Below are 12310 nucleotides of genomic sequence, written 5' to 3'. Positions count from 1 at the left end.
AAAAAGACAATTTCAATTGTGAAATTGAATTAGCAATGAGTTGATTATATCTATTTCAGGATATATATTTTATTAATTTCGTGATATCAACTGCATATCACTTCGAACCCAAGATACCTTTCAAGAAATTCAAAATGGTCAATTGTCTGATAGCTACGTCTTTTCAACATGGCGATATGGAATAGCGTAGTTTAGGCTCTACGTTTACTCACTGATAATAATCCCGTCACAGAAAACGAATTTCTTTATGAAGAGCAGATACTATACCAATTTTAAATATAACCTTTGAGAGAGAGAGAGAGAGAGAGAGAGAGAGAGAGAGAGAGAGAGAGAGAGAGAGAGAGAGAGAGAGAGAGAGAGAGAGAGAGAGAGAAAGGGCACCACTGATTGTCCTTCAATATTTATATCATTAAGAATTATTTGCAATACAAAGGTTGTTTCAATATACAATATATCGCATCAAACATTCATACACACGATGGTATAGAATTCAATTAGTGTATCTAATGAAATGTCAGCCATGAGTCCAATAGGCCTATCCAAAAAAAATTATATGACTTCCTGACAAAAAAATAAATGGCTGCTACTGGCTAATGCTTAACGATATCACACTTTCTCCAAAATCTTTAACTGGATAATGAGTCCGGTTAGTGCTTGGGTCGGTTACTATCACTATACAGTAATGTTAACCGATATTCTTAAGCTATTATGACCTCTGTTGAAATTCGCAAGAGTTTTTATGATTCTACCGACGCAATTGGTTACAATAGGCCTAAGATTGGGATTTCTGTTACTAAGCATAAGCCTACTGTCTGTAACAGTAATAAAAACATTTGCTAAACTTTTTCATAAAAAAGCATGAATTTCTTGGTTTATCGGGACCCCTTAACTAATCCATCAGAATTATAAGGTTTGGCACAATCTATCTCCTTTCAGTTTGCATTCACAGGTTCTAACAGCTTGACATCAATCACTTTCTTGATATCTACGGCGCTGGTTATGACATCATCCAAATATCCTCAAAGTTACCCAAACAGAAAGAAACATGACCTTAACTTCCATCGAGAGAGTTCCTACTGTGACCCTGCCTGTCATTTTACAGTCAAAGTAGATTCCATTAAAATCTAAAAATCACTGTCCTCCATAATTTAAACTTATCCTGTCTCTCTTTCAATAGAATTTCTTTTTGAAAAGGTTACTTACTTCATTTGAAGACTGCTTATCAAGCACCACTCAGCATGCAAAGCTTTGACCTGGTGCAGGACCTACAAGATTTGTTCGTCATGGCAGATTCTTCCACTTACCAAGTGAGGCTTCTACACAACATGCAAGCCTTGCTGGTCTTCTTGTTTTACCTTAAAAAAAAAAAAAAAAAAAAAAAAAAAAAAAAAAAAAAAAAAAAAACTATTACCAAGTCATTTTAATACTGATGGTCTATAAGGCATTTCATTCTGAAATTTGTTTTTGGGTACCAGATCCTAAAAGGATCAGGGTTAACTATTAAATACCATTATAGTGCTTACCTTCATCCTCAACAATATCACAGACCTTTTGAGGGTCCCTTTGAGAAGACTTCTCTATTGGACATGGCTACTTGAAGAATTTTATCAACATGCCGCATCGAGACTCTTAATCCGATCCTTTCCAGGAAAAGCAATGACCCAAGTTAAAGCATTATTCTTGAAAACAGTTATTTATATCATTTATATGTGGTGTTCTATTGGAAAGGTCCCTGCCTGGTAGTTTGCTGAATGGGGTCTTGAGACCTGCTAACGCTTGATAGTTTCATGTATTATCTGCATCCTCACAATCCTTGCGAGCTACGGAACCTATAGGTCTACCTGCCTAGTCATCAGTAGCCATTGCCTGGGCCTTGCTGGTCCTAGCTTGTATGGAGAGGACTTGTGTGCTGACTATATGTATATATGGTGCCTCTAGGGCATTGTTACTGCCCATTGCCTCTGCCATTCATGAGTGGTCTTGAAACCTTTAAACCATCACAAAAATTAGTGCATTTAAATTCCTCATCTCTCGTCATCCCCAAAAGCTGTAGAGTTCTGTTTGAAAAAAAATATGAAATGGGTAATTTCTTGTATCAGAATTCTTAAGACTATTCAAGAAATTCATTCGTTACTGAAATTCAATCTTCAGAGAATACATTACAGGTCATCGTTTCCTCCACCTGCTTCAGAGATGTTTCACACATTCTCATGTTCTTGTGGTGGCCTCAAGGTGGGCATTTGCTTTCTATGCTTAAGCTTGAATTATTTTATCAACTGCAAAGCTTTCTGCTCTTTATTCATTATTTGTTTAGATTTCTTCCCAGCTAGCTGACCTACTTTAACTCAAACCAACTTGAATTCTAAGACCTCTAACCTTAGAACAGTTCAGTACTCAACAAACTTTGCAAGTGAATGTCTGGACTTTAACTACTGTACTGTCCTGTTCTAATCAATAAAATAGAAACTCCCTCTTTACAAGTATGACTTCTTTGGCTGTGATGACGACATGCGATTTATACAGTATAGTATTCTATGCTCTTCACTTAACTCACTTAACAAGATATTAAATATCAGGCAATGGCAAGCAGCTCTTCTCTTCTATGAAAAAGTCATTCCAAAATCAAACCACTGTTCTCAAGTCTTGGGTAGTGACATAGCCTCTGTACCATTGTTTTCCACTGCCGTGCGTTAGAACTCGTTTGCTTGAGGGAACATTCAGGCGCACTATTCTGTTTCCTTATTTCCTTTCCTTACTGGGCTATTTTCCCTATTAGTACACTTGGGCTTATAGCATCCTGCTTTTCCAGCTAGGGTGGTAGCTTAGCTGTAATAATAATAAAAATAGTATCAATAATAATCATAATAACAATAGTAATAATAATAATAATAATAATACTAATAATAATAATGTTTTTAATATACCGGTAATCTATAATTGAACAAAAGTACATTATATCAAAAAACAAAACTATTAACAATAGGTGCTGTGGGTGAGAGATCTAAGGATCATGCCACACTTTATCCTAAATGTGTATCTGGTTGTCTGGTTTGAACCAAAGTCCAAAGCAATAGTTTGTATTCACAAAAAAATAAAAATTCAAACAAAGTATATTTAGGGTAAATTCTTTCTGATCAGTGCTGTAATGTTAACATACCTAAGAGCATATGACTTCAATTCAGAATATCCTACTCAAGTTATTTGATAAACTGTCATCATCATCATCATCTCCTCCTACACCTATTGACGTAAAGGGCCTCGGTTAGATTTCGCCAGTCGTCTTTATCTTAGGCTTTTAAATCAATACTTCTCCATTCATCCTTTCCTACTTCACACTTCATAGTCCTCAGCCCCATAGGCCTGGGTCTTTCAACTCTTCTAGTGCCTGTGGTGCCCAGTTGAAAGTTTGGTGAACTAATCTCTCATGGGGAGCGCGAAGAGCATGCCCAAACCATCTCCATCTACCCCTCACCATGATCTCATCCACATATAGCACTTGAGTAATCTCTTTGTTTTATTTCTAAGCTTGTTGAAAAACTGTAGGGATGCAAAATCTTGTAAACTTCTAAAAATATGGTACAAACTATTTCTCTTGAATATTGATGTAAATAGAAGCTACAGCAAATGTCAACTGATTTGCTCATTCCATATAAGTTGATGTTATAGACTCACGAATATGAATTGGGTTAAAAAATGTGGTTCACAATTTTGAGGATGAATTTCCCAAAAACTCAAACCATAATAACATCTATAAAAGCAGGCATAATGGAACTGAATACAGATGTTATTTACACTAGATTTTCTCCTACTCACTACAAAATAATGTAACCCGTGATGGCATTCAATGTTCCTCCAGTAAATGAGGAGCAAAATCAAGGTAAGATAAAGACTTTGGCAAGAGCACAAACTTGACCAAGATTTCCAATTTCAGATGGCAATAGGAAACAGCAACAATCTAACAGGCAGCCTCATTGCATGTGACAGCCTAATCATTTAAGTAAGCAGCCTGGCAGTTGCCCCTATGCCTATTCACAGTGCATGCTTCACCATCAGGGAAACAAATGAGGCCTGTGTCTCAAGAGATTAAACTAATTCTAGAATCACACTGGTTATTTCTTGCTCTAGGTTTTCGCCAACCTCCAGATGATGCTCGCGAGTGAAAGTGTTGTAGACTTACACTATGATCTCACTGTTCGAGGAGCAAATAGGAAAAAGTGTAAATAAAACCGATCAGCTGACATCATCATGGCACCCGGAAATGATCTAGTAGAATATTACATGAATTGAAGAACTCTACAACTACCATAGGTTAAACAAAGTAGATTTCTTTTATCTCTTAAGGATTGTTAGACCCACGATTGCCAAGCAAGAGCACATCCTATTTGCAGCAGCCATCTCTTTTGTTTAGATCTGAAGTCATGCTTGCGGTTTGTGCTAGCTGCTTCCCGTCTAGTCGGAAAGACAATAGCTTTAGCAATGTGCTCCTGGAAACCCATTTTCGGCAGCAACGGCTTGCTGCTGGCAAAAAAATGCCTAGTGTGATTCCAGCTGTTCGCTCTCTCGCTTGGTTTAGCCCCTAAGTTGAAATGGTAGCCCAAGGTGTGGCACTTTGATCCATTGCGTATCTGTTGAGTTGCAAGTGGTGATCAATGCCAACTTACAATGACGTTAGTGCTTGCTTACTCATATATTCAGAATTTCCACTTAGTTAATTACTATACAGTATAATGTTATATATATTGGATTAATGAAACAAACATTACTTGAGCATCAACTTACACATTTATTGTGCCTTTGATAAATTTGTTCAAAACTCTGTAATCCAGAGTACATTATCATAGCCTTAGAATAAAATACTTTTCAACAACAAGCAATCTCAGAACATAAAGCATAATAAATATAAAATAATAATTATTGTTGTTTTACAAACACAGATTATTTCTACACAAGTGCCTTTCTTTGCCGAGCTCAAAACATTCACCAATGCCAAATTCAAGTTGCCATATTGAAAGTGGTATCTAGTAGGAAAGGTAATAAGTGTGTTACATGAAAACTTAACTCTTACCATTGCAAAGAGAAGAAAACTTGAAGGAATAAGGTATTAAATTTCCTGGGTTACTTTAGAAATCAAGAATAAAATGAATAACTTGAATTCCATGGCTGGTATTAAAGACTTTAAGATTGTAGTTTGAAGAGTGATGAGAAATGAACAAAGTGGAAATGCAGTCTAGTTCTGGAAGGGTATGTATGAACAAATATTTAGTATTCTACCTTCTTTGGGGATATGTTCGATAACAGTTCACAAGCAAAGACCCTTATTGTTTCAAAAGATGAATCATCTGATTGTGAGACAGGGCCTGCTGTCTCAAAACAAAAGAATATAATATAAAAGGAAAAGGGAAAATTCTTTTGTATCCAATCAGACGGCATATTTACTGCCTGATAATTAGTTCATTTATCTAGTCAGTAATGATCTTGTCATTAGTAAAAATGAAATCTGTTATAGTCATAGTTGTGTTTTCTATCTATGAAATCCTTCCCATGTAGCATGATTATAGATTCCAGTGATGTTCTTCAACTTAAGCCTGTCCTCTAACAAGGTCAAAGAATCTTGCTATGGCACATCTATAGGAAAATGGGCACAGTTATCGTAAAGTTTCTAGTCAACAAGGGGCCCTCCTTATCAATAGTAAAGTCATCTAACAAGAATGCTTCTCCATACCTTGAAGAAATCATCAATCGTACAGATATTGTGAATGGCTACAAAAGGCAGCATTTTCACTATAATATGGCAAACGGACACCGGTCACTAGAAATTTTATAAGCATTGATTTATCAGTCACAGGGCACTGGAGTCACTTATAGGAGTACTCAGGTACAGAAAGGAGAAATGTGTTGCCTCTACAGAGATTGTCAGATATGCTTCACTCTTGCAAACACTTGCAATACGGCAGCCTGAACGTTGGGCTTGGTTTCAGAAGTCAAGACCTATGATGATGAAAGGCACTTGCATAAGCCAATGGTTTAAACTTCATATGACCATATCCTACTGTAAGTACATCGTAATTCTCAATGCCTGTACAATAATGCAATAAACGTAAAAGTATAGCAAACTCTCTGTCCAAAGAAATTTCCTTCAGAAGATACACTAACTAGGATCGTCTATTCTATACCAATGCAGTGTTAACAATATACTGTATTTTTTTTATAATAAAATAACCACTACAAATATCTTGTTATTTATGAAATATACATAAATTAAAAATAATTTCATACATTTTTTACATTAAGTATAAACTTCAGCATTTAAACTTTAGTAAAGCAGTACACATCTATAACCATTTTATCTGAATAATTTTCACCAACATCAAGGTACAATACATTTCTAGTATTTATTTACATGAAGTTTGGGTATGATAATCCTGGAATTGTACATCCAAACAACTAGTTCATTGAAAAGAAAACGTCCAGAGAGACTGAAAAAAACTACAGGACCTCTCATAGCAACAACCTCAAATATGCAGTGGACCTAAATAAAATATCTTAATACTTTTTCAGAAAATGTTCTGTTTCTATGAGTCATTAGTGAAATTTTCAAAATTGTGAAACAAAAGAACTGTATTAGCAAGTACCACAATTTACACGAGCATTCTAAACTCGTTAGTTTATCTTCCGTCCGATGCATCGGGATTCAAAATATGCAGAGGAAAGGGATGCAAAGTACTTTGCTTTCTATACAGGGACTTGACCCTACATACCCCAGTCTTATGAGTACTGTACTTCGCTCTGACAATCTGATCAATCTTTAATAACCTATAAACATGTGACACTTTTATTGCGTTGCCACATACTTCACTACAACGCACACGGAACTGCCTTGCATCTGCAGTGGTGACAAAATATTTATTGATACTATGTACAGATATATTCACGAGCATAATGCCCTTCTAGTCGAAGACAAATACTGACCTCGATTAAAAAAATGTAGTCTCTCTCTTCTTAGTTAAGTACAGACAGCTAAAATAAAGAATTAAAAATTATTTAACATTCTATCTAGCCTGATGTATACTTTATGATAAAGACAAGGATGATGGTGCAAGGACTTCTGAATAATTCTGAGGCCAGAGAGATGAAATCTACGCAAAGGAGAAAGCAAAGTTGTTTGAAAGAGATAAAACAACCTATATATGATCTAATCCAGTTATCACAGGCTTGTAAGTGTGGTTACATTTGGCTTCCACAGATTAGTATAGACTGTAACTAATACGTGAGACGCTAACTACACAAAGGAATAATTCAGTACAGACCTATAACAATCTAGTTAACTAGTTAACCAATCATTGCTATAATAAATATACATGTTTTAAAGCACTGGTTAAAAACAGGTGAAACACTTTTAGTCCTTTAAGAAATATTGATCACATAAGAAATATCTGCAACATTCTCACTTCTAATTCTCAAAAGGAATGTGTAGATTGACATTACAATTACATTTAAAATCCGCCAGATCACTGCCTATCATATTTCTATTAAAACAGTCAGAAACTATATTTGCATTCTTTCAATAGCGTCCTTTTCCCTCCTTATAAGATGCCCTTTACATTTCATAAGTTTTCTTACATTTATACCTGTAGGCCAGATGCATTTGTTTCTCTCTAGGACAGTGATTATAATGTATCTTTTATGTAACCATACTGTGGTTATTTTCAATAAGGAGCAAAGACATCACTAGACTTTTGGGGGTTTTTTTTTCAACCTAACTTTCTGTTCTCCAGAATAGATTAAATTATGTAAGATACTGCATGAAATTTCAGAGAATTGAATCTGTTCAGCTAAATTGAATGTCACTAGGGATCTTTTTAAGTAGATTTGTTCAAAACATAAATTTATACACAAGATCTATTACATCATAAACATGATTTATGAACAGATTTTGATACATTTTCTTCATCAGTCAATTTCTTGGCAGAAGCTATGAAGGTGAACAAAATTATCACAGATAAATACAAGGATATATTAAACCATAAAATTATTTCATATCCAGAAAGGACAAACTGAAAGATGTACTAGAGAATCTTTCCTGTTTTTCCAACACCTGTCAAAACTCGTAACTTTGGTGTGCGAAGGAAAAGATTGGCTTGGCTTTGAGAACACAACCTTCACTGAATAATACATTATGAAACTTGATACATTCATCCAACTGTCATTTTGAAAATTATCTAAAACCTTACTAATGTGAAAAAAATGTGAATAACACTTTTAGTTGGTGAATTAAAATGACATAGCATTAATCAAATACTGTGCTTGAAAACACTTCACCACAGTCAACCTCACGTGTAGAAATTAAGGCATGATACAATCTGGCAACTGGAATATCAAAACATTTTAGATTTTACTATAAAATACTGTCATCAATTAGGATCCTCTTGAACTACTGTATGTTCCCTTATCAGCATCAATGACCTAAGATGTCAGGATGCCATAAAACTCTCAATCAATCAATCAATCAATCAATACTGTGTGTTCCCTTAAATCCTTGTTAAGGATTCAATAATAAGTAATCTTCATCAGAAATGATAATACAAACTAATATTACTGCCAGTACATATCCATTTTAAAATTCGATGTATCATAACTGTACGCCAAAGATTTTCAGTTCGACTGAAATGCTACGATGTTTTCGCTGCATTGTTTTTTCTGAAATCGAAGACCAGGGCGCAGTGGCTCACAAACTTTACAGAAAAAGAAAATGTCAATAAAAACAGGATTCAATTTTAGTATTCACTATACAATATGACTCTACACACACTTAACACTAACACTTCATCTCAAGAATATTATTATATACATTATTTATGTACAATGGAAAAAATGTACACTTCCTTATGCTCTGTTTCACTGTATAAACAACATTCATATATATATAGTATGAAATACAGCTTGGATTAAACGGACCACATTGTGAGAACATTGCACGGGACAACTATTCCTATGTATTAACCAGTAATACAGAGAAACAATTGAAATATATACTGTATTGTAAAAGTGAAATGTGAAGTGAAATCATCTTTGAATTTTCTTCAAAAAATACTCTTTACATCCGGGGAGGAAACAAAAAAGACAAAATCAGTTAATGCAAAGTAATCTCTTGATATTTTTGTCCCCAATAGAGCTAATTAACAAACAGCCCGAATACAGAAACTTCTCAACTTACAAACTTAATAGGTTCCAGGAAGCTCTTTGCAAGTCAATTTTTTCTAAATTTTGGCCTAGGGTAGGCTTCACCACACTCGCGTACCTATGATTTTCAGCTGCGAAAGTCAGCAAATAGTCACTTTTTATATTGCAAATGTCATCCTGCTTACTACATTAAATTATATAATACTGTTTTATGACAATATTTTATCATGAACTTTTGATACAGTATCCGAGATTTATGATTTCCGTTGGATTTGTGTTTGTATCGCCATAGGTTTTCAAGTTGAGGAGCTTCTGTATCTCTAAAAGGCCATAATTTGTACAGTAAGACTATACATTTGAAGGTCATCAAGTATGCACTGAAAAACTTGGTCTATCTATTGCTGCTTCTGCTGCAATAGATAGCAGTAACATATTTAATACTAAATGATGTCCTCTAAAATACAACTCTTACCTGTATTTTCTAAACATACCTTTCAAACAATTTTAACCCTTTTACCCCCAGGCTATTTGGAACTTTCCAACCCTTTACCCCCAAGAGGTTATTTTTTTTCAAACACATTTTGCAATATATATTTTTTTTAAACTGCTCTAACAGCCTTAATTTTCATCATAGAGAGGTCAGGTTGGTCTCATTCTCTTGGAAATTGCCCGAAGTTTCTCATAAAATTATCAAAAATATGCAAAAAAAAAATTGTAAATAGCAGTTTTTTGCAAGGACGTACTGGTACGTCCATGGGGGTAAAGGGATGAGTTTTGTGAAATGTACCAGTACAGTACGTCCTTTGGGGGTAAAAGGGTTAATCTAAAAAGAACTTCTCCGATTTTTTTTCATTAGGATATCATGCAAGTAATGCACAGCACTCAATGCAAAATATGGCATCTAAATCAGTCTTCACTCAACCTACAATAATCAAGAGCAATGCAAATGTTATTTCTTTCGAGCTGTGACTTCAGTATAACCCGTCTTACACTTGGAATACAATACTTGTAATAAAACACATCACAGATTCAGCATTTTATAATACACTGCAAGCAAAATAACTTATTAATATTTTAGAGGGGCACAATATAAGGCAATTGCAATCATGCAGCTTCGTCATGCTTCGTAAAAACAACTTTATTTCCGCTGGATAATGAACAATACAACCTGAGTTTAAGCTTATACACAATGGTGGAACTTAACTGCAAGGAGAAAACTGAGAAGTATAAGAAATATTATGAAGTTGGAGAACAAACAATGCAAAATAAGACTGGCTTTCTTGGCAATCGTTTGGGATACCTGGCTCAGCCGTAAAGGGATAAGCTCCCAATGCCACTTTGTGCAAACATTAAAAAGCATCGACATAATGGATGAACACTGGGTGAAAAAGCGGCGCATACCATTAAGGATTAAAGCTACTGAGGTATCCGAAGGCAAAGAATAATTCTAGTTTGAAACATATCCAATGGAAAACCCCAAATGTTTAAAAAGCAAAATAATTTCTTAAAGTAACCCTTATCTTATTAGTCTTGTGCAATACAGTACAGTACCATGAAAAGCTAGAGTAAAAAGTACAGTTAAGAATGCACAACTAAATATTTTCAGTAATTTCTTTTTGTCTAAAAGACAACACCGAATATCCGTTAGATAAAACTCTGTAACTCCTATTGACAACTAAGCATTTCTACCAATCCCTGCGATGATCCTACTTTCTTAAAAAAAAAAAAAAGCTACTTCAACATTACTGACAAGGAGACAAATCCTGCCGTTTCATTCCAAACTAACAGAAAATTTTGGTGATATGACTTTCCACCAGTATATTTCTGGAAAACTTCTTGGCTAATTTTTTATCAATTCTTTGGAATTGGGAAATCTTCACACGGTCGACCAAGTAAAACTCTGCTCACATTATAAGATGTTTGAACAATTTCTTTACTTGGTATTTGTAACTGCGAACTGTATACCTAAAAGCATAGATATGATCCTCATGTTATATCTTGATTACTTTCTACTGCTAAACATCATCTTAATCTCCAATAGATACACATGACTTTGGTTTCTAGAGGATTCACACAGTTGAAAATTAAATATGAAATAAAAAATCACATATATATCTGAGATTCTTACACCAATATTTCTGGGATATTATCTTTGCTTATGTTGCAAAATCTCCCATAGATACACATGACTTTGGTTTCTAGAGGATTCACACAGTTGAAAATTAAATACGACATAAAAAAATCACATATATATCTGAGATTCTTACACCAATATTTCTGGGATATTATCTTTGCTTATGTTGCAAAGAAGTTACAGGGTTTTTCACATACAAACACCTAGCATTTTTTCCCATAATATTTTCCCTAATATGTTTAAAACCTCAAGGAAAATCCTGATATGGTGCTGATTTTGTCACTGTTGATTGAATGGTCCTTAGTTTTGGATATGTTGCCTTTGTCCACTACAAAAATTCCAAAATTTCATTTTAATAGTCCAGCAATCATTGCGTATACTTCCTCCATATAAAGTATGTCAGGTAAGTTCGTCTAAAGCTATAGAATGATAACTGTTCACAAAAATTCTATCATCTATATACATTGAAAGGTAAAATTTAGCTTAAATACACAGAATATTGTATTCAATCTCATGAGACAGATGTATGAAGGAAGATTTAACACGATGCAAGTTACTTTGATTATAAAGCCAACAGTTGGTCACTACCACAGAAAATTTTATAGTTTTCAAGAGAGATGGATGTAGAAAACTCAAATATAACCTAAGTTGAGATCAGTGTACTCTTTTATATCAATTGGAAATCTTGAAGGGACCTGAAGAAAAAAGGGAAACTATTATGGTGGTAATTTATCAAGTCAGATTTTGAAATGAAAAAAATTCAGCTAAGATTTGTGTCGAAGCTTAAAAAACAGAGTGTGAACATATAAACACTACAGTACTATTTTTGCGTTGTCTAATACGGTTAAAACCAAACAAGTGACATGACGTACAATTCTGCCAGTAAATTTGACACTTTTTTATTTTATGCTTCAATGACAAAAACATTTCACGTCTTAAGAGATAACGAAAGGAGGAGATCAAAGGATACTTGCAGTGCCATTCCTTTGGTACTTA

The 12310-nt window shown here is 34.4% G+C and overlaps 1 protein-coding gene across 1 annotated transcript in view; it reads right to left on the bottom strand.

Moving 5' to 3' along the window:
• Nucleotides 1–4759: 4759 nt before the first annotated feature.
• The window catches only part of LOC137622244 (sodium-dependent noradrenaline transporter-like), a 59533-nt gene continuing 51982 nt past the window's right edge, over nucleotides 4760–12310 (bottom strand). Inside the window, exons 15-16 of the mRNA XM_068352749.1 lie at nucleotides 12289–12310; nucleotides 4760–12009 (exon numbers count right to left, since the gene is read on the bottom strand). The exon at nucleotides 12289–12310 is cut by the window's right edge and continues 206 nt beyond it. Of these exons, the coding sequence (XP_068208850.1) occupies nucleotides 11947–12009; nucleotides 12289–12310 (85 nt within the window). The 3' untranslated portion in view covers nucleotides 4760–11946. The remainder of the gene's footprint in view (nucleotides 12010–12288) is intronic.

Source organism: Palaemon carinicauda, chromosome 29 (assembly GCF_036898095.1).
Source record: "Palaemon carinicauda isolate YSFRI2023 chromosome 29, ASM3689809v2, whole genome shotgun sequence".
NCBI lineage: Eukaryota > Metazoa > Arthropoda > Malacostraca > Decapoda > Palaemonidae > Palaemon > Palaemon carinicauda.
Note: the sequence above shows the minus strand (reverse complement) of the source record. Positions and strands in the feature narration are given on the sequence as shown.